Here is a 25,545-nt window from a genome sequence, read left to right as displayed (position 1 = left end):
ACTTGATACATCGTGATGAAGAGGGTATTTTTTTCTTGTTGGCTTCTTCTGGAACATCAATCTAATAAGACAATAAAATAAATTATATCTTCCATTACAAGCTCATGGCAACTAACCACAATAAACTTGAAACTGGTTAAAATAATCTGTTTTTCAGATGTGTGACATCTGTAATCCCTGGCATGCTCTGATATATGACCACATTAATGTAAATTTATGCCTGTTTTCTCATTTTTTAATCTTATGCAAACAAGGAACAATATTTAATGATTTGTTTTATGAAGCTGGTTTATTGTTTCTACTTGTAGCATGACTGATTGACAGAATACGTGACTCGATGCAACCACATGTCGTTGAATTTAGATCCCAATTCTCAACTGGCAATTGCTCTCAATTATTTATTAGCACAGTACACCACAATAGACAAAACAACTGCTTACACTTATCCCTTCTGTGCTTTGGTAGCCAACTGCTCTCCAAACAAAAACACATCTAACAAATCCCACTTGAATTGGAGAAATACAACTTAAAAAATCAATACATGGGTATATCAAACACCCAACATCCAACTCCTTTATCACAGGAGGATTTCAACTGTATTTTTGGTTGACATGAAGGATGATCTGTGAGATGTACAGGACTGTGAGCTGAGAGACCCTTGTGAGGAGCTTTGGGTCACAGCTCACTATTATACCAGCCAGTTGCCATGAAATCAACAGGAATGTTCCACAGCTTGTGTGAAGCACTGGAGGAAATCACAATGCCTTTTAGGACAAATAATCTCTGCACTGCTCTTGCTGAAGGAGCTGGTTATCTGTGGTGCTCTGAAGGTTCTATGGGAAGCCATAACTATGTATTATTGTTAGGTGTTCAGATCCAAACTATTACCCAGCTCAGTACTGTAAAACACATAGTAGTGTATTGTATGGAGACCTTGTATCAAGATGAAATCTGACATGCATTAACAGGAGAATTCACTCAAATAAATTATCCTCACGTACTGCACTCTTTTTTCTCTTTAAAAAAACCCCAAATTCTCAAACAAAAGATTTTTGCCCTCAAAGGATAGTCACCTTTTACAACTAAAATATAAATGCATCTTTCCTAGCTTTTATGAAGTTGTATCTGTCTGTATCAATGCTGAATTTGACCCCAAATACTCACTACATTGCTTTAACATAAAATCTTTTCTTCATTAGCTGTCAGTAGAAGCAAGAGCTTTTAAATGGAACTGTTGGTCTGTGCAGAAGCAGCCAATCAATTTAGCTAACAAATCTTTCTTGTGAAAGTGAATCAAGCATGGTTCCATTACTACTAATTATGACTTTAGTTTTTATTCTTCAGCACTTCTGAGATTTTAAAATTTTTCTCCAATACCACCACTACAAACTAAACAGAAACCTCATCCTCTCTGATGGCCACCAAATCCTTGGTATTTCCCATGCAGCAGCAGGGCTCACTCTGCCAGCTGTGCTGGCCCAGGAAGTGTTGCCACAGACACCTCCTGTCTTTAGTGCCAAGCCATGCACCTTCCCAGCAGCCTGGTGACACTCTGGCATTCCTCCATGTCCATATGGCTGGTGTGGACCAATGCCCCTTCCACTGTCACTTCAGTGTCAGACTCAGGCTTGCAATAGGTTTGACCCAGCATCTGACTGCAGGGAACCATACTGTATCCTTTTGAATGAATTACCATTGGGCTCCAAAAGAGCACCTGTCTCTTGCCTTCCGCTCACTGTCGAGTGTCACGCTGAAGAACAGGATTGCTTTAAGCTGCTCATTTGCAACAACACAATCTCCTTGCACTGTGCCAGCACAACCATTTGTGCAGCCACTTAGAAAACCACTTAGGCAAATCGATCCTATTGGAAAAAACAGTATTCTAGGACGAAAAAAAACCCAACATGGTTTCAAATTGCTACTCTGACCTAGTTCATTACATGGCTAAAAAAGTGGTGATTTCAGCAAAGTTCAAGGGATGAGAAAATGAGAGAAGATAGGGAACTGTGGGGAGGCACAAAAATCAACCATCTTATACTGAGTGTTGATTCTGACATGCAGCTGTCAAAAAATAATCTGCTTTGAGGACCCTGAGAAACTATGCATGTTTCCAAAGAGAATCTGGTAAGGGCAATGATTTTCTCACTTGGCTTTAAATTGATAGCAAATTATTTCCCATAACACAAGCTGGTTGTGCCAAATCAAGCATCTTTCTAATACCACACAAACAAGCTGATGAGTCTTCTGTGCTGCCAGTGGGATAAGAGATTATCTAAGTACATAATGGAGTTAAACACACAGGAGCCTTAGCAAAATAGAACCAGAAAAGAAATGCAACAGGATCTTATGTAGCAATGTATACAAAGCCTACATACAACCACTTTAACAAAGTTGGCAGGAAATATCCCTGTGCGATTCCCACATTTTCCTCTGTACCACTCAGTATCAATTTTCTCCAAAAGACAAACAGTGTCTCCAGAATGAAGGTCCAAGTCATCAGCATGCTCTGTAAGACAACATCATTTCAGTTAACAGTACTCATCACTCACTGATGTTCTCTGAGTAAAACCTTAATACAAATACCACAGACAAAACCAGAATCAGTTTTAAAAGAAGTCTTAATTTTACCTCATAAATCAATTAGCTTAAACTGAAAGACTGACCCATCTACAGCTAGACCCACTGATTTGAACAACTCTATGTGAAGACCTTGCAGACTGAGCTTTCACACCATTTTAAAGCTCTAATTTCTAAGAAAATTTTCATTTGAAAGTCTTAAGAGTAAAACATGCTTCCAGAATATTCACATTTACTTACCTGCAGGAAAATCATGCAGGACTACAGCATGAGGCGCATTTGTGTCAGAAACCTTTGGAGGGTGGTTTGAATCCTGACAACAACAAATAAATCCAAGTAGTTTATAAATCATGGAACATACTAACAGATTCTCTGTTATGTACTCCTGAATTAATTTTCTGACTTTGGACACGGAGTTCTTCTGGTATTGCAGAAGGAAATGGTTATTGGTCACACAACTAAGGGTCTGAATTCTGTATGCCTTTTGCCAGTGTAAACAAGAATACATTTCACCAAAATCTACCTTTAAGCCAGTGAAAGGAAGGGAAGGCATGCAACTTTTCCAAGAATAGAAAAAGCCTCAGCTATCTCTGCGGGTCAGAAATCTGTAGCACTGATAGCAACACTCATTGCAAGGGCTGCGGACAAATTTTGCACTGGTGCTTGGTCCTTTGTGCCACCAGTCACTCTGGCTTGCTCGAGAGAACACCCAACCCAATTGTCCCCCAGCACACTCAGCAGGGACAGCAATATGCCAACAAACATTCCAAGAGGAGCAAGGAAGCCACAATGCCTTTGCTTACACTAAGGTAACATGGAGGGGAGCTGACAGTTTTGTTGTGGTATCTTCATAAAGAGAGATTATATTCAAAATGCTAAGCCACCTTCTCTGTCCCACCCACTAGGAATTTTTAGGCTGTACTAATGACAATGACGGTATGTGAATTACATTCAAAGTAATTAGCTATGTAATAAAAAACCCCAAAACAAAAAAACAAAACAAAAACCCACAAAAAACCCCACAAAAACCCCCACGCATAGACAAAGATAAGACCTGACAACAACATACATAGCATAGAAATCTATCTCAGCTACACAGGCTTTTGATAATAGTCAAAAAGGCTGCTCATGCTCTAATTTCCACTAGCCATTTAATATTAATAGGATCATGCCCTAAAACCAAGTCAGGATCTGTAGAAGCAGAGAGAAGAAAATAGTTTCAAGTCTGTCAAAGCCAACTCGCTGATGTATCATGTACAGCACTTGATAAAATACTCATCTTTTGCTCAATTCTCAGATACTCAGCCAAGGGAGTGATTATTTTCCTATGAGATGGAAGAACTTTACCAGCTTCCTCTCCCTTCTGGCACTCCAAGTAATTACTCTTGCTCTGTTCCATAAGCTGAATATCCCTGTGCTGTGAGGCAAATCACCATTATTGGGTTTTGTTTTGGCAGTTGTTTTGTTTTGATTACAGAAACACAAGGATTTAATAAATCACTATCACATGTCTCAGTGTAACCTCTGAAGACTAAACCATTTGATACTTCACTGCAACAGGAGTCTTGTTCATTGACTATTGAAGCCAGCAGAAAAGAAGCACCTTACCTTACAGGATAGTCCTCCAGTGTTCCTGGGAAGACAATCTTCCTTGGCAACTCCATGAGGCACAGGCAGCTTGAAGAGAAACAGAGGCAAATGGAAAAGTTTTTTTCATTCTAAGAATCTCAGATTTTCACTTCAAGTGATAATAGTCAGGTGATTGAGCTATTTAAACCACTCACTACAGGTAATTAGGAGTCCACTGGAAGAGGACAAGTTCCTTTGGAAGGCATTCAGAACAGACTGCTGGTGATATGAACTGCCACTCTGAGAAACTCAGGGGGTGTCACCCCCTTTAAAAGTGTCTTAGACATTTAACTGGTATGACACCATACACTACAAGATATTCAGAAAGACACTCTGTTGCACAAACATATTCATTTGTCATGGAGGGCACTAGAAAAACACCCTGAGAGGAAATTTCCATTGACAGTAAGACTTCAGGGCAGGGAATTACTACTGATCTCCTGCAGAAAAAAATCTCATACACAAAACTCTAAATGCAATAGTGAAAGATCAAAAAGGTGGCAACAGAAAGTTTCCACTTCATGCTGATGGAATTTTGATGCTGTTCATGCTATGGCTGCGTGGCTGCTTTTTTTGACAACAGCACCAGTTCAAGCAGCCCCCAGCTCTATCACTGACCAGTTTCAAGTTTCTGGGGAACTTCTTTGTTTTTATTTGCAGTGTTGATTCATTTGTATTTAAAATTCCCTAATAACACATACAATACCAAAACCATTTTTGTAATGAAAAGGGATGGCATCAATAGGATGGAAATGTAAGATTTGCAATGTTACATTCCTCATTCTTAGCAAGCTTGATTAAATAAGGTCAACTACTTTGTAAGTTCCGATGCTTCCCCACTTTCCCTAAGCATTTTGATATATATGTGTGAGCCAATATACAAATGCAATTATTCAGCATAATCTCACTGAAAGAGAATTCAGAACCGGTGACTGGAAAAAGAACCCCCAAGCCTCAAGAGCTATGCATTAAAGATAATATAATTACATATATACACAAAAATACACCACACAGGTCTATACTTTACATGTATTTATTGCTTTCTCCACTACTGCCTTACAAGACTTATTACTATTTACCTACTAGCATTTCCTCGGGAAGATTATGCTGATAGATGCACTTTGAAAGCCACATAATACTAACCTACTTTAGTAGGTTTAACTACCTTTTTTTTCTACTATTTTAACCAGCACTGCTTTATAAAAACAATGTACTCAGATAGAATACCTCAACTCTCACCATGTATTTATTGTAGAGAGGATGACCTGGTTTAGGTCTAGGAGGTAATGCTGGATCTGGATTTTTAAAGACTGCACTTTTTGCTCTCTTGGGTCCCAACCTGAACTTGTTGTTTTTTTTATCAGAAGCAATGTCAGAACTAGATCGCGAAAGAACATCCTTCTGGGAGGAGGTCTTGGCTGCAGAGAATTTTGGTGGAGGTGGCCTTCCAGGAACACTTTTAGGTGGGGGAGGTCGAGCAGGTACAATTTTTCCATCCACAGGCCTAAAAATTGTGCAAACCATTAGAGAAATAAACATATTAATAAGTCTGCCACTTCATCCTAGATACAGAGTGTGCAGTAAAGAAACAAGATTTGTGATGACCTGGGCTGTACAGTTTGTAGTGTCTGAAGCTTTCCAGGAATACATGAACTCTTCAGATACTGACTGGGACCAGATGATCAAGCCCTTAGACAGATCCTTTGACTACATATTTCCAAGTCTGCTCACCAACAGCCTGCCAGCTTTCTGGGGAGCCCGCTAAATAAGCAGGATTTGTTTCAGCAACCCAGCTCTAGGAATAGCTTTCTTTGTAGCTGCTGCAAGATGAAGTTCTGCTATTGGAGAGCTTTTGTGAAAGCTGATCTTCAGGAATCAACCTAGCTCATTCCTTGGGATGTCACTTACCTGAAGTGACTCTGATGAAACTCATGACATACCACACCACTTTGCACACTGCCATCAATAGCAGAATTTACCATTCTTTATGCAACAAATGTCTACTACAGAAAGAAAACACTGGTGAAAATACTCAAGTTCTCTGGTAATGCTAGAGGTCCCACACTCCTATCAGCAGACAAACAGTTTAGAGACCAAAATCAGAGACTAGCAAGTGACAGTAGTAATATTCCAAAATTACAGTATCATTTGATTGTTATTGGGAGATCTTCAACCAGTTACTGCAAGTTTCTGCTACAACTGGTTTTTTGTTTCATACAATGTAATTCAGCATAATTATTTGCTCATGTACACTCCTCATGGGTCTGCAAAAATTATCAACCCCAACAAGTGTGCATTGGTGGATCTTTGAAGTGTCATTCTAACACATTATGTGAGTGTCACCCATTACTTGAGAAGATACTAGTGCTCCACTAATGCTCCTGATAAGAGTTCTCTGTTACTATTTGAGTATGGAACAATTTTTTAATTTCAAAAAAAATTTCCACTTCTCTTCATCATCCATCTCTCCCTTTTCTTCGCCTCATCTTAAACTAAGCATTTTTAATATTGACAAAAGGGGATATTCCAAGTTAAACTACTTTAAATCTGTTAACAGACCAACTCACACATTTTTAAAGCAACTTGACTAAACAAGAAGACCCTAACAAGCAATTCAGTGAACTATTACTGCTTACTTAAAATAAGTAAAAATCCATTTGAGCAGAAGAGTGAAAGGGCAAAATATTTACTGCAGTAAATAGGGCAAAATATTTACTGCAGAGAAAGGGCAAAATATTTACTGCAGAGATCCTCATAAGAATCAGGAATGTTATGCTAAACTGAATGTGGGGAAGGAACAAGCCAGTAAATGAGGTGTTTCCTTGTGGCACATCCATGTTCTTTCCTGTTAATTAATGCTTATTATTATTGATAGACTCATTTCAGTAACAGAAAGATTCTCTTGTCCCAACACAACAGACCAAACTCCGGTGTTTAAACTCACAGATTTAGAATGCAAACACTGAGATAACTGAGATACCCACAGTGGGCTGGCTAGCCAATGCCAGATCTCCATCCACTGTCTCTGGCATTGATGGACATGAATTAAAGGCTGGTCCAGCAACTTTTGTCCTTGCAGACATTCTTTCTTTATGGTTCACAAGAATAAAAAACCCCGAGGTTATCACTGATCCTGCACCTGCATTTTAGATCCAAGGTGTATAGACTAGCCAGTGCTTCTGGGAAGCTGCTGGCCCAGAATCTGCCCTTTTCAGGGTGGCATCATCTGCCACCTCCATTCCTTCACCACCCAAATCCCACCACAAGTGCAAGTGCTGTGGGTGAAAAGGTTAAAGATTCAGAAAGGAATGACTGTCAGCAGCTACTGTACATTAGTTGAGAAGTCAAACAGCTGCTCTCCTATAATCTCCTTGCTCATACCATACTGTACAAACAAGTATTAAACAGCTACCAACTTGGTCCTGCCTATTTATTAGTGAGCATAGTGCCCAGCCAAGACTTTTGAGCCATGGCTGGAGTCAGTGGTGTCTACACCGAGACTAACTATGCAAATTAATTTAGAAACAGCACTTTTAAGGGCTTTTGGAGAACCACACTCACCTTGGGGGTAGTAGAGGTTCTAGCTGAGGCACTCCAGCTTGTTCTGAGTGATCCAACTCCTACAACCATTCAAAAGAAAAAAGACATTTTTTAAGCCTAAGGAAAATAAAAAACCTTGTTTAAGCTTTATGGTTCTTATATTAAATTATATCCTATGGACATGATAAACAAGAGTTTTTGGAGGTCTGGGAGTAAAGTAAGTAAAGTAAAGTAGTAAGAATTATGGTGTGATTCTGCAATTTTAAGTGTTGTTGAACATGGAGGAAAATATGGAGGGCAAATAACCTGATTTACCACCTGAAACACAGCTTCAATTGTGTATTAAGCATGACCCAGCCCCTCCTTTCCTACTACAAGGCAGTAAGGACTTAAGAGCCAATTCCAGGAGAGTCATACAAATGTACAATTACACTGCCCACAGGGATTTGCATTATCAACTTTGATTTAACTTTGACACATGGAACACTTTGAACAGGCTTAAAGCAGAAAATATGACATTAATGCAACTCGCACAGGACAAAGTCTCTTGCAAACAACATTAGCTCCCATTAAAGAAGGCATCAAAATATGTTTGCTAGAGACCTAACAGACAAATCCCAGTGAATCTTGCTTTGGCAGATTAAGGCATCACTCCTCCCAGCTGCTCATGCTGGCCCTGCCAGAGATTACCCCCGTACAGCAGAGAGGAGGACATGTGCCATGTCTGAAGGGATTGGACCGCAGTGATAGATTAACAAGTGACTATCCTTACTGCCTCCTGCTGCTCGTTTTCATCCCAGTGCCAGAAAGTTCTGCCAGCTCTGGGGAACAAGCACAGCTGCTTCTGGAACAGCATCATAAATCAGAGTGCTGAATCTGGGTTCAAAGGAACCCTTTCTGAACCAGTACTTCTAGATGGGTCTGAACAATCTTGTTTACTTAATTAGATGCCTGAATATGCCTGAAACTCATAAACAATTTCTGTGATTTTTCTCATTTAGAAAACACCCAGATATATTTTGTGACAAAATCTGACCCTTCATTGAGTTCCCAAATTTCATGTTCTGATTGAATGACCCTATTAGAAAGAAAACAACCTGCCACTTTCAGATGAGGATGTTATCTTCATATCAAAAATTTTCCTCTTCTGTGTGAAAAGGAAGAAATCTGTGCCAACTGCTGCTTATGGTCAACAATTTTTGCTGTTGCTGTTTAATCACTTCCCATGACAAACAATACTAGTTTTAGAAGCACAGCTCTTACCTTTTATAAAGATAGGATTTCAATGTTCCAGTGGATTCAATAAAATCTTTTCTTAAAAAACATCCTCTGAAGCTTATACATGCCTGTCACAAAAACCTGGATGACACTGTAAAAATTCTGGAGTTCCACTACATAAAATGTCATTTAATGTCTTGTTTTGTAAATATTTTTTTTCAGCATTATCCAGAAAAGGAGGAACCTCTCTGAACAGCCTTTTAAATGACAACATTTTAATATCCTTTATCTTAACAGCAGAGGTAGCTACAAAGGCATTTGTTGGCAGCATCCATCCTAGTAAGGGCTTTTAATTTGATTTGACCTTTTACTGCCTGTGGCTTTCACAATATTCTCTGCCATTGTTGTTATCAGAAAAGTCAATATTTGTAAATTTTACTGTAATTTTCTAGTTTAATTCCCTTTTAAAAAACTGTGTCAAATGTCATTTAGCTACAATGCCTACCATTACTATGTACGTGCCCCAGAGCAAGGAGCAGAGCCTTACTTCCCAAAATAGGTGGTTCTACTCAGCAGAAACAATTAGAAGGAAAGAGCTGGGAAAAAAAGCAAACTTCATCCTTCTACAGAAAAGTTTCCTCTACCTGAAAATTAGACACCAAGAGAAATTGTGTGCACGAAGGTAAAAAAATACATTTCTAAAGCACAACACTGACAGCGGTTCACCATGTAAATTCCACTGGACTTTGAGCCACTTTGCAATGCTTTTGACACTCATTTGTAGAATACAGTGACTCCAGATGATGAATACAGAAAGTTGAACACAGATGTGATCAAAGCTTAGTAAAATCACCAGAGGCTTTTTCAAAAACTGACAGCAGTCTAAATTACCTAATTAATTAGCCTTATATTTTTGAGTAGTTGTTTTCATCTTCTGGTTCTTCAAACAACTTACTTTACAAATGCTTGAGGATCACAAGAGATTTTTAAACAAAGCAGACAAAGCTGTAATACAGAAAAACAGTTCTAACTTACCCCTTTTTTCACTAGGTCACCACTGCTGGGTTTTCCCACTGTGATATTGGATGTGTTCCCAATAGGCTTTTCAGCAGGAAGTGGTGGAGGGCTATGTGGGTTGTCATTTAAAGCTGTAAAAAACAACAAAAAAAATCCCAAATTAAAGTCTAATTAACACCCTCCTCATGTGGATCAACAATAGGTAAAGGAATCCACTTTTGTTTGGGGCATTTTTTGTGTGAATGCAACTTCCTTCCTTAAAGCTGGAGCAGCCAAAGGGAAGAACCACTTAAAGAGCAGTAAAGCGAAAAGGAACATGAGGGGAACATCATAACTCTGAGGTTCAATTCGGGAGTACTTCCCATCCTGCATAATGGATCTTCACTTTATTCTAAGGACACCAGCAAGTCATTTCAGAATTTCAGGGTTTCAGCTGCAATATTTGGTGATTAATATTAGACGAGTAGAAGAGTTTCTACCCCTTGGAATGTCAGATTCATTACTGGATACCCTGAAACGCCACCACCACATTTCTAAACTGGCTCACTTTTTTTTTCAGCTGTCAGCTCCTGGAATATCCTTCAGGCTGGAAAACAGCTGAGGGTTATTTCAAGCAGCCCTGAAAGATCAGGAGACTTGGATGGAAGAATCTCCAGAAAGGTAAAGGCAAGAAAATAAATTATTGCCTGCTACAAAATTCAGGATGACAAAAAACAGAGATGGAAGTTGCCAGGTAGTCTTTAAGGAGAAAAGCAAGTTTAGGACATGGAAGAGGAAACATTACAGATCTTACCAGGGAGGAGTGATTATGTCCTCATGCTCAATAAAGAATAGAAAACCCTTCTAAATATATGACATTTGCTTTCAACGTCTCTGCCATTGAAACCTGGGAAGCACTTGGACAGGTTTTGCCAGCATATTTACCAAACATTTTGTCTTTATATGCTGGAACCATGTCATATATTTTACAATCTGTTTGTATATCAAGAAAATTAACTTCATAGAAAGAACTACAGACACTTAAGCCCTTCTGACTTCCAGCTGAACTTGGAGTTACATAAAAATATGTGTAGATAGCCTGGACATTTATAGACTGATAAAAAAAAAAAAAGAGAGATGCTATTCAAAACAAAACCTTCAGTTGCTCACTTCACAAAAATTACTCTCAACAAAGAAACATAGGAAGGAGAAGTGTTGTTTATTTTCAACACCTTTGTTGCATTACTATTATGTAAAACACTGCTGTGATGTTTAAAAATGGATCAGTTCAATGGATCAGTTAAATTCTTAGGAGAAGCTCACAGTTACTGTGTTGGCAGTGATCAGGCATGGGAGAAAAAAGTTGGCAAGTTCATCACTTTTCTAAGGTACTGCAATGGATGAAAACTAAAAACAATACCTGGCAGTAATTCCAAAAGAAATCTTCTCTTATCATGTCTTACTGATATAAAAAGCATGAGACATTTATTTACCAATTCAAATCTTGTTATATACATATATGGCCTAATTTCCTCTCCCTTACTCTTTTTAAGGTCAAAATTAAAGGAACTAGAGGAACAGAAAAAAAATCCCCAAGAACTAGAAGGCAGGTGTTATTTTCAGTGATTTCTAAGTGTAATAACTGAAGTGGAATTTTAATGTTTCCTTTCAAACCACACGTCAACAAAAATGCTAGTCCTAATTGAAAACTTCACTGGACTTCAAATTCTTAAGCAGTTCTGTTCCCTTTTTGGCAGTGCTGTTTTTAGGGGGTTTGAAAAATTTGTGTTATTTTGTTTTGTTTGTTTATTGGGGCTTTTCAGTTTTTCCTGGTTCCTGACAGAATTTATCTCCTCAATAAACAAGATGGCGAAAGACTCCCCTGTACTGAGATTATGTGGCTCCTTTATAACGTAAACCCTACTATATCAATTTTTACTTTGGCCCAGTTGTACTGTTCTCCTCTTTTAACTTTTAACAGGTTACATTTCTGCTGCAGCTCCTATTTGACAAAAGGCTACTCTGCTTTCTCGGAATACGCTTCTGTTCTCTTCCAACCACTGATTCCCATAAGGCAGGCAGTCCTTCACAACCTCCTGCTGTTTGTAGCCAAGTACAGGACTGGCAGTCCTTTGTGGAAATTTCAATTACCACTAGAGAGCAGCAAGGGCCCAGTTATCTACAAGTTCAAAAGGGTATCCATCTCAAAAAAAAAAAAAAAAAAGAAAAAGAAAAAAAAGTAATTTAATTGGTTGGATTTTTGTTTAATTTTATTTTTAATTGTAATTAAAATTTCTTTTATAGAGAAGAATTGTCATAGTTTCTTTACAGTAGTTCATAAACATATTCTTCCAATTGAAAAAAAAAAAAACTTTTCTTTTTAATCAAGTATTAACAGAAAGACTTTTCCTCACAGCTTTATCTTCAGTCTTCTCTGTATTTTTAATCATTTCGGCTGCATTTCTCACATATGAGTATTTTAACAGTGGGTTGGTGATGGGGGAATGGGAAATAATGAATGAAACTCCTAGGAGAAATACCACCTGGCCATACACTTACCACAAGCTGACTATACACATACTAAATGTGGCAAAACATGATTTTGAAATATGAGTTTTAAGAGCTATCTTTTGACATTTTTCCCTAAGCTCTGAGGATCAAAGATAAGGCCAAACAGAATTCTGCAAGTACACACTCCAGCATACAAAGACAAACACAAAGACCTTGTGGCTCATTGATGAATTTCCACTCTGAGAGGCTGTCAGTGTCATTTGTAAGGCTGTAAAGGATTAGAGGTGGCAGGCTTCAGGAATACAGTAACTCTCAGAAAACTACAGTCAGGACCCTGACATACAATTGAACACATAAGGTTTTTGCATGCCAGTTCCCACATGCCTTTTGTTATTCCTTAAACTGCTACCTAAACATTCTTGCTTAAATGGCCACAGATTTCAAAACTAGCAAGGATCAAGGGAACTTTTTGATTTAAACTATGAAAACTATGCTAAACATCCCAACCAAGTTGTATTTGAAGGAAAGTTTAACGCACCAATGTTTTTCTTTTGACACGGAAGCTTGGGAGCAGCACTAAACCTCAGCTAAGGTCAGCACCAAAGTCAGTTTGGCCAAATGTTCAGCTCCAGAATATCGTTTAGCAGACAAAACAAGCTTGCTTCTGCTGCAGGGGTCTCCTCCAAGTCTTCCTTTCCAGCCTTTAGATCTGCCCCTTACATACAGTTTCACCTCTGATATGCATTAGCTCCATCAAGTTTGGGAGACATCAAACTCAAGGGAGGCAGCTGGGCAGCAGGGAGAGTGGAACACGACGCTCATCTACCTCTGCCTCCCACCACAACCCTTAGGCTGGCTTCTCTGACTTGTCAAACCATACCATGGGATTCCTCCGGCAGCTGATATTAGCTACTAAACAGCAACTCACTCAAGCCCCAGTTGAAATGGTTTTCTAACACATTTCTCAGACATCTGGGAGAAGAACTCACATTTCCCGGGTTTAGCTGGGATTCGGATTACAGTGGGTTTCCGAGCCAAAGCTGGTTGAGCTGTCTGTTCCTTGGCAGGTTCACTTTTGGTAAGGAACTGGAACGGATCTAGAAGGAGAAAAAAAAACTCCAACATCTTTAATACTTATTTGTTGAACACAGATGTTACCAAATATTGCTTTCGTTATTAAGGGTATTTATATTTCACACTCAACACAGTAATAAAAAAAGATAGATCAGGCTGATGCAACTAGCATACCCAGCTCATTGTAAGTGACAGGTCTTTGTACATCTGCTTTCATAGCTGACTTAACATAAACATGCTCCAGGTACCTTCTGGGATTATATGAGCCACTGAACAAGTGGAACTGCATTGCTTGGTAATAGGGACCTGAAATCAGAATGGCTTTAGGGAAATGTTTACAAAGCACTTGATCTAATGCACTGACATAGCTGTGAAAACATTCACTGAAAAGTTTTAATCAATACAATCTTGTCAAAGCTAAACAATCAGCCCTGCAGCAGATAAAATACCTACTGAAACATACAAAACATTTAAATACTACTGAGTACAAAACGTCCTTGCTGTAGACAAGTCCTTGCTGTAGACAACTAATTCTTTTGGAGATTCTGCATAATTTGTTGGTTATAAACCTGGTGACATGGAGGGAACTGGTTCACACCAAGCAGAGTTGTGTCTGAGCTCTGCCCCTGCCTATATCACTCATTACTCTACAAGCCTGTCCAAGCATTCCACTGGTAAGACAGGAGCAATGTTTCCCATGCTTAAACACTGGCCTCTTACTAACAGGCATGGGAACATAGGTGCATGCAGAAGGCAGCTGTAAAAATACTAGTACATAAATAAAGACCAAATTAATGTGTTCTTTCTCACGTACACCTTCATGCCAAAGAGCAATACTTCTTTCCTCTTAATAGGTGCTACTTCTTTGTCTGACATGAAATTCTGCAGTAAAATGGCAATGCTTAACAGTATCATAAAAGTGTACAGTAGAAACTGGAGAAGGACTCTGGGTGATAAATCTGACACATATTCATAGCCACAACAACCCAGTCTGATCTCTTCTGCTGGCCTTCTCAGATGTGTAGCTCAATGAGATGTTATTTATGGAGTGCCATACTACAAGAGAAGAAATATGCAGGGCATCTCTTTGAATTCCTCATGACTTCAATAAAAGCATACTCTTTCCTAAAACTACTGCCATACTTTCTGATAAAGTTGGAAAAATCTGTGTTTGATAAAATTTTATCTTCAACACTCAGAAAAAATGTTATGTCATATGAAGTCATGTCTTACGGACAATTTTGAACAATACAATCCAATCCGAGCAAGACACTATGCATCTGTGCCTGGCAATTCACATAAGATTTAAGAAAGTCTAGAAATGCAGTATTTATTTATGAACAACCTTATGCCCTCCCACATGCACACAGCTCGGTGGCCACAGCTCCCCCTTGCATCTGCCATCAGCCCCTCTGGCAGTGCCCCCAGCTCCTGCTGCCAACATGCAGCTGTCACAACAGCAGGGACAACATGCCACAGGGCCCATGCATGCTCACCCTGCTCATATGTCCACCTCCCACCAGCCCCTTGCTTAAGGCTTTCTTCACAGGCAGATCCACCCCATATGGCTGTGCTGTGTGGATTTTTGCCATGGCCTCTCTTAAAGCCAACCTGCCTACAGGTTCCCCAGAAACCCACCCGGCTACCTTCAGATCTCATTTTAATCAGGAATCAAGCAAATCAATTCCTTCTGTCAGGCTGCTTGTGCAATAGCTGGGAGTGTACACTTCAGGTACAAAGGATCATGGCAGGTCAGCAATTTGTCTACAGATAAAAGTGTACAGGCTACAGTTAAAAATAAATTCTGTTACCATCTACAGAAAAGATGGCTCCATCACATTGTGCCCAAAGATTTCCACTGCATCTGGAAATTAGGCAACTCACAATGCTTTAGAATGTAAGGGTGAAACAACATTTTGTTCAAGTTACGGATTAGCACATGAGGGTAGAGGGTTTAGGACTCTCCAGTGAAAGCTGCATCACAGCAAGAATTTTTGTAGAGGACTTGAAAACACAGACCACAAGTAGGGTAGAAACATTCTGGAAGTACAGTCATTACAAGGAATCAAAATCCCACCATTGGAGCAAGCCTGCAATATTCTTTTGCTATTTTATACCTCCACCTGCTAGCTACAATGCTAACACTTGAATTGCATTAAAAAAAAAAACCTGAAGATTTATCAAACTTTAACTTTCATGCTGGTGTTTAGAGTGACTTTAAGTGCAGCTGAAAAAAAACCCCAAACCCTGAAACTGGGCTTTGTTGTCTCTTTTAGTTATCTGGCTACTCTAGATCAGAATTGAGGAGTGAACCTGGGGAGGCAGCAAGGCCTCAAAGCTGCATTTGCCTATAGGGAAGCTAGAGACACAGGATGAGCAGAGGAAAGGTGAGCAGGGCTAAGTCATGGGCTCCTTGACACAGCATGACCATAAGGAACACTCTGGCACACAAAGCACCTCTCAGGGTAAGGTTCTGCAAGGTGGAGGAAGCTCTGCATGAAAAATGAGGACACAATCTTCCAAAGCCTCCATCTTATGAAAATATAGACACCGAGAGACCAAGTGGAAATGCTCTGAATATCCCAAACAATCACAGTTCTTTAGTCCTGTAAATTTAAAGAAGATTTAAAATTGTAAAAAATTGCTGTTTGTCAGCTGTTAATCACTGCTATGCATAGAAACAGTTTTCTTGACCATTCAGCAGTTGGCAGAGGTCTCTACATCAATACATCTGACAATTTTTAAGTCTGAGAAAAGCAATTTCTAAGGCTGAGAAAACCATTTGATGAGCGTTAGTTTTCCACTCATTATCTTATGTTCAATTATACTGTTGTCACCTCATAATTAGTTTAAAACTCATTACCTTGTTTGTGTTATTCCATTCCCCAGTGCTGGGCTTGCAGCAGAAATTGGCTGAGAAAATGACTGTGCTGCTTTGTGCAATGGGACTGACAACATATCAAATTTTTATGTTGTTTAACAACAATTGGGCATCATTTGAGCATAATTCATGGAGGTGTGAAAACAGAATTGTTAATATACTCATTTAAAGCTTCTCAGCTCAAGGAAATTAATCTGCAAGTAATTTTTCATGAGACATATCAACAGACTTCTATTGATTTTTTATTAAAGTTTTACAACAATGCTTAAAATCTGTGGCTTCCTTAGTCTCATTTTTCTAGAGCTTCTGTTTCAAAGGGTTATGTGATAACATATATTACTGTGCTTATTGGCAGGAAAGACAGATGCAAGCTGTGTATTCAAATAAACCATACATAATTTCCTTTCTTTTATAGTTTTGGAGAAACAACTTTTTACCCCCCACTGACATACACCACCCTTGTTTAAAATTAAAAATGAGGTTACAGAATAAGCTGAAGGTTTTGACCATACAAGGAGGACAGATGAGTATCTTGCTGAAATATTTACTTATAGTCTTTAAGTGAGAGGGAGTAAGATAGGAATAGATACCTCAGCAGCAATAAGGGGAATCTCCAAACAAATAGTAAGTGGAAGGCTAGAAGTCCAGACAGTACCATCTGTTGTGAAGATGCTCAGTCCTGCAAGAAGTACTCAGTACACATGAGAACAATGGAGTACAGAGGTGAGGATGCTGATATTACACACTCATCACTACAGAATTATGCAACTGTGTCTACTCTCAAGGTTTAATTTAAAAACCTAAATCAGCTGTTAAAGGCAAAACTCCCACATTTCCCTTCACACAGAACAGTATTGTCACCAGAGTCTTCCAGGAACAGACCTCATCAACAACTGGTTTTATTAAAACCTAGCCCTGTGAAAGCACTCTGGTGTTTATGGAAGCATAGTCAACCCATACTTGGGGGAAGATTCTCAACAACAGGCCTCTCCTAGTAATATGGCCAGGGAGTCAATGGAAACCTGACAGGTAACACCTCAAAGAATGGGGCTCATGCTCAAGAAACACTGTGAAATGTCAAAAGTCTGATCTTCACTCAGACATTTTAAATCTCAACCTATTTACAACAACAGAGAGATCTATTAGACAGGTATGGAATCTACATTCCAGCATCAGTGATTTTACCAATCTGCTTTCCACAGTATTTTTCATCAAGAAAATTAACAGTTCACTGTTTTCAGAAATGGATTTCTGACACAGAGAGAATAATATGTACTACACCACCTTTCACAAAATATGCAATTTGCAGCTCCCTCTGCATGGAACATTGTCATGATGTGGCCATGACTGTAACTTTTAAGAGACTGGAAAATTTAAAAAAAAAGAAAAAAAAAAAAAAAGAGAGAGAGACAATGGGATGCATGTTCTTTCAGCATCTGATTTATGCACAACCTGAAAGTAAGTTCAGGTGACACTCAGGCTTCTTGGTAGTCTCTTAACGCTAGCAGACCAGACCAGCTCACTCAAATAAAAGGAATGCAGCATCATTTGGGACAGGACTTACTACTGCTTCTGACTTAAAACTGGAGGAGAGGCAAACAAATCTGCAGAATAAGCCTAGCCATCAGTGTGACAAAAGTGCACTATACAGAGTTTTATATTCTCTGTAAAGTATAGAAAAAATTTGCCAAGACATGCCACAGAAGATTTGACTTAAATGTACTTGCTGAAAATGGAAGCTGTCCTTAACTGAGCACTGAAATCTCATCCATGTAGTCAGAAAGCTGGAGAGCAGATAAAATAAAATCTACTATTAGAATAGCAAAACTTCTTGGACTTTTGTAACACTTAATGGCAATAAAAGCATTCATGGGGTAGAAAATTATACACATACTACTTGTACATACAGAGAGATATAGATGGACCTTTTCTGAGCTTTTTCTTTCTGGAAGTGGGGGAATGCCCGTACTTTACACCTGTGTGTATCTAAATAACCATTTGGTTCATTGTTCATCTGTACTAGTAAAGGTGATGGAAATTACACTGCCTTTGGCACAAAACTACTGCGCAGACCAGCACGAGCTATTATGGGAGAGTTTGGAGGCTACTCCTCTCTCACAGATCTAGTTTGCTACTTGAAGTAAGACTAGGATAGTTCAGATTGCAAGAGCCTTCAGGAGGTCTCTGATCAAACCTCCTGCCCAGAACAGGTCAGCTGGGAGGGCATGCTGCAAGAAATTGGTTGTGTAACCTGGCCTGACTTCAAAAATTAGACACCGGAGGGTATTTGGACATACAATGGGTGACCAAGAAAATATACCCCCAAATTGCCCTGAAGATTAAGAAACACAGCCTTGTCAATTCTTGCCAGGCGAATGAATGGTTTTCTATTGCCAAGAGATTGAAGTGCCCCAAAACAGGCAAGCTGGAAATTTCCAAAGCACGTAATGGAAAGCAGTCGGACATACAAAATCTTTTTTGATTGAAAATGTGATGGACAAGGTAATTTATAATGTTGTTTAAAATACCTATCTACTCCCTTGCAAGAGTCTCACATGCTTTCAGCAAAATGGGGCTTTTTAATAAACAAATTCTTTTAAATAAGCATTTTGTTGTTCTTTGACAAACTTTGTGAACAAAGGATATCTGCATTTTAAATACTGTAAAATAAACAGATTTAATTATCAAAGAAGACAGATCTTTTTAAGAACATTATTACTTGTGTGTTACTTCACAGCATCTATAGACCTGGAACTCAAACCAAATTAATTTGCATTTGACAACCTAAAGGGCTACTCATCTATTACAATAGCTATGATTCAAAAACCTTATTTGTTTCCTGAGCCTAGATATAAGGCCCCTCTCCTGTGCCAACTTTCAAGGTCCTTGAAGGCCCCAATTTATATCCACTAAGCAAGCATCTGTAGTGACTGAAGAGTTAATGGATGCTTCTTATCACTTTTCCTGGAGACTGTCAACCTTGCAGCACAACCAACAGGACACAGCACAGCCACCAATTTCCAACAGCAGCGTGTCCTCAGCTAAAACTGTTTTTACAGGGTTTTATGCCAAAGAGCAGATTAAAATGGATGAGACAGCTCATTCTTTTCTGGGGTGATAATTTGTCAGTAAGTAAAAAAGGAGACAGGTGTTTTGAAAATAACCACAATACGAGTCATCAGAAACACTGCTGAACCTTAAGAAAAGCTGCATTATTTAGATGATATGTCTGGACTAATCTACCAGTTAGAAGTATTTTTTTTTTAATTTATTTTGTCTATAATGTCACACAAGTGCCACCATTCATGCCACAAGAAGCAACAATACATATAAATGAATGGCAGCATCGCTTTAGTTGAATATTTTTTCTCAGCAGAGACAGAAATGAACCTTTATACTACAATAAAGTAGTTAAACAGACAGACAGATAAGATAATCAAGAAATGCAGTAGCCTCACTACTGTTGGACCTGAATGTAACGAAGATATCAAAATGAGAGCTGTCTCCTGCTGGCAAGGTAAGGCACTCTCTGAACTACTTTTCAAAGCATCTGGTTTAAATTGAGTTCTGCTTTGTCAGGCACAGAGCAATCAGTGAATTATATGCTGTTCCAGAGAGAAGATGAGCTCCCCACATGTGAAAAGGAATAACAACACTGCAGCAGTATCACCTCCAAGTTTTAATTTAAATGTGTTCTCTAAATGCAGCATAACCTGATCTTCTTTGACCAAAACATTCTCATAACTTTTAGCAAGCAGGCACACTACTGGCTTTGACATAGCAACTAATACAAGTTACAGGTAAAAATCATGAGTCTTCTGAAGCTGTGAAATTTACACAGTTAAACTTGCACAAGGATTTAATTTCCAAGCCTTTGCAAAAATGGATAAGTGAGAACTGAGCCCACCTGATAGATTACCAAAACTTTTAACCACCAGGAACTGCATAAGTTCCTGTTACCAGCCATAAAAGAAATGTAGAAGTAACCTAGATGACCCAAAATACCACAACTATCATCAAAGCATGAGAGCCAAAGGTGTAGAGTGCCAAACAGATGCTTTCACACTCTAAATGACTGACTTAAATAGAAGCAATTTCATTAGGATACAAATGGCTTTGAACATTAGCCTTTGAGTCCAAAATTATGGCACTTAAAACTGTTTTGGCTGATGACAAAGCAGTTCTACAGATTTATCATTCCTGACTTCTCCCTCCTAGCACTTCCCCTGGGCCAGCATCATGAGTTGGCTGCAAGATTCTGTCATAACACTGAATTTTGAAGCTTCCAAAGCTCCCATAGACTTCAAGTATGAGTGGATGCTGAAAGCTTTAAAAGAAATCTCAGTATCCAGAGTCTCTATTTGCACCAGAATGATTCCCCTCTTCATACAGGTTGGACAAGGATAAAATTATTGATGTTTGGATAAGGGTAAACTCACTCAAGTAACAGCTATGTTGCTGGAGATGCTGTCAAACACTGACAAAACTGACAAAATTGCTTGAGGTAAACTTGAATCATTCAGCTAGTTTTGGTAGTTGAACTACCAGTTAAACACTGACATTTAGACAGGTGAAAATTAAGTGGTTTGTTGCCAACACTGTTGATCTTGGCAGATAAACAGTATTCAAATCTTTCACTTACTGTGGCAGTGGTAGCCTTCTGTTAGAGGAAGCTGATGTCTTATATCAGTCAACTAAACTGCTGTGAAGACTCTCAACTTTGTTTTGCCTGTTTCACCTTTTCATTCATACGCTCACTTCAACTTCTGCCTTCTGTGCCCTCCTCATTATCCACAGAACACTTCCCCCTCCTCCTTTCACAGCAGAAGCCAGCAGCAGCAGGGACTGACCCCTGCAGTTCTGTTTACATTGGCCCAACACAGCTGTGCTGTTTCAGACAAAATGAAGCTCTGGTAACACTGCAATATGCAATGTAACACTGCTCTCTGGCAAACAAGATGTTGGTGCTTGGCTTCCAATGCCACTGCATAAAAGCCTTCTTCCTTTCCTAGGGTTGCCATAACAACAAGCAGAGCACTGTCATTTTGCTAAGTAATGACAATGACAAATATCTAAGAAATGCAAAGGTCTGGGGAACTGGAGCAAGATTAGAGCTTCTCTTCCTGCCTTCACAAAACATTTTACCATGGATTCATCTTGCAATCCCTAAGCTGTTCCTATGGGAACGTGAGAAATAGCTACTGTTAGTGCTCTATGTTGCCTCATTTTCAGAGAGCCAGTGCTGTTCTTGTGGATGCTCTATCAGGACACTGCAGAGTATTAGTTATCCAGGGTACAGGATATGACCTTGAGCTCAAAAATGCCAGCAAAAATCTGGAATTAGTCCTAATTTTGCAGTGTAATAAAATGGTAATGCTGCCATACCTTTTTCTCTTTAGTAGATGAGAAGGGATTGCAACGCAGATGACATTTTATTGAATGAATAAAATCACAGGCAGGTGACTTAAGAAGTCAGGAAACTATTCTATGAATAATTCCTCTGTTAACCACGAGGATGGAAAGCATTTTCTTCTTAATTAAATGAAGAATAACACCTAGGGCACCAACCAGAAAGAGGAAGGACACTCTTATCACTTCATCAAGAAAGCTGTTTTTCTCAGGTGATTTTCCTTTGTGATCACTCAACCTCTGATTTAATGGAAGAATTAATGTTTTATATTTTTTCTAGGTTGTGGGCAAGTCTGTCTTTTAATGTACATAGCTAAAACATTATTTTCCTTTTAATACATTTTCAAAATGTAAATATTCTCTTTTCTTGCCTACTACTTAGAACAGGTACATTTTCCTTCTATTAGCTACCACTATTAATCAAAATAAAATGACTGAAACTGCAGAAGTTTTGCCCTAAATGGCTTTTCTTCTAAAACCATCCACATGTACAGTGTTTATTCCACGACTCCAGTCTCCAGACACAATGATCATGACTCTGTTTACACCTAGACACCATCAGCCATATGGTTTCCTTGACATAAGTACAAAACACCTCTCCAGTCACCCTGCGCTGCTGCCTCCTTTCAGTTTTGGTGACATTTTTGCCATGCTCCTGGAATCTGTCAGCCCAAGAAAAAATGGACTTATATCGATGTTGAAATGATCACCTCTCCGGCAGGATCTTTTGTTGCCTACATAAGCTCTCCTGAGAACTGTATGTCTGTACATACCAATCTTAACAATTTAAAACTTTAAGGGAACTTCTATCATCTGCCTTGGGGCTTTTATGACAATACAGAGGAGAAACAATAACAAACTGGAGCTTCATCTGACAATATAATTCATGAACTGTGAAGAATTGCATTTGTTAATAATCATTAATATTGATTTACTGTGACAACTACACAGCATCTACACCCTTCTTTCATGAAAGTTAAGGTGATAAATGATGTGTAGTGGGTTAACCCTGGCTGGATGTCAGGTGCCCCCCAAAGCCACTCTATCACTCCACTCCCCCAATGAACAGGGAGAGAAAATGTAACAAAATGCTCTTGGGTCAAGATAAGAACAGGGAGAGATCACTCACCCACTGCCATCATGGCAAAAGAGATTTGACTTGGGGAAATATTACTTGACTTTATTACCAGTCAAATCAGAGAAGCGTAACGAGAAATAAATCCAAATCTTAACAACACCTACTCCCACCCCTCCCCTCTTTCCAGTCTCAGCTCCACTTGCAATTTTCTCACCTCCTCCCTGAAGCAGTACAGTGGGATAAAAACAGGGGCTGTGGTCAGTTCATAATACCTTGTCTCTGCCACTCCTTCCTCTTCAGGGAAGGACTTCCCACACTCTTCCCCTATTTCAGCATGGGATCCCTCCCACCCTGTCAGACATGGGGGAAGCTTCTGGCAGCTTCTCAGAAAAGCCATCCTGTAGCCCCCAAGTATTAAACTCTGGCCACACAAACCTAATAGATGAGGCCAACAAAAAAAAAAAAAATTGAAAGTCATAGCTACTTCCTTAAACAAGCCTTTTGTATGACATACCCTCTGCTTTAAAACAGAGCCCTCCCTGGATTGCAATGGGACTGGTGAACTAAATCAGATATACTGAATATTAAGAGGACAAAACCTATTGCTATAAAATGTGATGACAGCCCAACATCCACCTGTGTCTTAAACTACCTAAAAACACCACTAAAAAAAATGGACCCCAAGTGTCTAATAGTATCAAACAAGGTTTATGAAAGGAATGCAGTTATAGTAATTGATCTGTCCACATGAATTAATTATTTTCATTTATTTAAAAAAAACCTGAATCTGAAACTGTGTTACAAGAATGCTGTCACATGACAAGACAAGACACAAAGATAGGACAGAGAACATAAGTAGGCATTGGTGAGATGGACAGACCACCCCAGTATGTTTGACCATGAGTGTTCCTACATGCCACAAACACTGCTCCTTCTGCAAATAACTAGCTTTCCACTACAGACCTTGAGGCACTCACATAAATTAGTCACATTAGATGGTGAGAGATACACTGTCCCAAGTTCCCCAGAGAGAACTGTTACACATTCTGGAGGTGACAACTGGCATATAAGATCAAGTTTTTTATCATTATTTTAGTAATCACGTAATATATCCAGCAGACAATTTCTGAGATTTATATAGCTTTGAAACCTCCTAAGTCTTAAAATCCATGTAATTTCATAGTAATCTTGGCATAACAGGAAACCAAAAGTTTCTTACACACACATAAACCCCAACAAGACAGGCAGATGTAACTCACGCAGGATACACCTGCAAAGAACAAGCATAGTGACAGTTCTAAAAAAATTTCTTCTTACCTGCTGCTGCGTCAGAACTGACGCTATCTTTAACTACACAGGCTGGACTTAGGGGCAAAACATCATCATCAAAACTGATCAGATCTCCTTCCACATCTAGTTTATTTTGCAAAGCAGGTGCTGAGGAGTTGGCTGCAGGGGACAATTCTCCCAGAGACTTTAAAACCTTGTCTTGGGCAGGTACAGAAGGCCGTGGAGGAGCAGCAACCGGTTTTAGTGAGGCCAAAGAAAGGGCAGGATTTTCTGAGCAACATGACTTTTTAGGAACAAGAGGCCTTGGAGCAGGAACAGGAAATCTCTTTTGTCCATCGCTGTTTTCTACAACTGATCCACTCCTTGCATCAAGAAAATCACTACTGCTACTTTTAACAAGGCTGGGTTTTGGCTTCTTTGGCAGTTCAGGTTTGCTTACAACACTGCTCCAAACTACTTCAGGCTGAGGCTGCAATTCCTTGGAAGGCGTTGATTTGCTTTCGGTCCATGCATCCCACTCTTCTGAAACTCTGCCTGCCCCTGGCTTCGGAGCAATCACTGGCTTCTTAGTAGTAACAGATCTTGGAACAAATGAACGAGGGGCAATTTCTGGCTTTTTTGATAATCCTGAGGTATCATTAGTGCCTTGGGATTCAAAAACTTTGATCCTTGAAACAATACTATTTTGGCTCCTTTCTGTGCTCATGCTGTCCATCACCAAGTGATTGTCTAGTAAGCTGTCTTCATCCAGAACGGGTGACTGCTGAATTGGAGGTTGCTGCTGTTTTGCATTAGACTGGTTCACTTCTCCTCCACTGTCTATCTTACTTTCAGTACTTTTGACCACAGGTCTGAGATTGCTTCTTGATCTTGGCTTTGGCACAGGACATTTCACAGCATTGGGATTTTCTTGGCACCTCTGATCTTCAGGATTTTCAAAGACTATTAAAGGATTCTCATTTTCTGCAGGAGACTTACTCAGAAGAGTTGCAGGAGGCCTAGGAGGTTTAAGAGGACTCTGCCCTGCTAACAGAAAAGAAAAGGTTTTACTTATCTGTTCCAGAACATTTAATTTGTGTTATTCTTTGACTGCCATCAGGATGGTAAACTTGATGGCTTTCATTGAGAACTCTACTACTGCTTGTAAAAGTACAGTTCTGTTCCTAAAAAGATGAATGGAAAAATATACAAACTTTAGGAGTAAGCTGAAGATTGCTGAAATGCATGGTATCTACAAGTTGAGTTCAAAAGCTCCTGTTAACTTGCAGCATTGAGAGGCATGCAAACAAAATCCAGACCAAAGAAGAGTTCAACAGCGTCCCCAACTTGGTTAGCACACCTT

The 25,545-nt window shown here is 39.2% G+C and overlaps 1 protein-coding gene across 3 annotated transcripts in view; it reads right to left on the bottom strand.

Annotated features, from left to right (window-relative positions):
* Positions 1–25,545, bottom strand: part of SH3D19 (SH3 domain containing 19) — an 81,800-nt gene that overhangs the window by 7,459 nt on the left and 48,796 nt on the right. For 2 of the 3 annotated variants that reach the window (XM_038134473.1, XM_038134471.1), the window contains 9 exons: positions 24,231–25,229; positions 13,461–13,568; positions 10,000–10,112; positions 7,768–7,826; positions 5,446–5,710; positions 4,186–4,254; positions 2,818–2,890; positions 2,376–2,506; positions 3–61 (listed from right to left, as the gene is read on the bottom strand). In XM_038134473.1, coding sequence (XP_037990401.1) covers positions 3–61; positions 2,376–2,506; positions 2,818–2,890; positions 4,186–4,254; positions 5,446–5,710; positions 7,768–7,826; positions 10,000–10,112; positions 13,461–13,568; positions 24,231–25,229 — 1,876 coding nt within the window. The remainder of the gene's footprint in view (positions 1–2; positions 62–2,375; positions 2,507–2,817; positions 2,891–4,185; positions 4,255–5,445; positions 5,711–7,767; positions 7,827–9,999; positions 10,113–13,460; positions 13,569–24,230; positions 25,230–25,545) is intronic. The other variant, XM_038134472.1, reaches the window with a different exon arrangement.

The sequence above is a fragment of the Motacilla alba genome, chromosome 4 (genome assembly GCF_015832195.1).
Source record: "Motacilla alba alba isolate MOTALB_02 chromosome 4, Motacilla_alba_V1.0_pri, whole genome shotgun sequence".
Lineage (NCBI taxonomy): Eukaryota > Metazoa > Chordata > Aves > Passeriformes > Motacillidae > Motacilla > Motacilla alba.
This window is presented reverse-complemented; position numbering and strand designations above follow the sequence as displayed.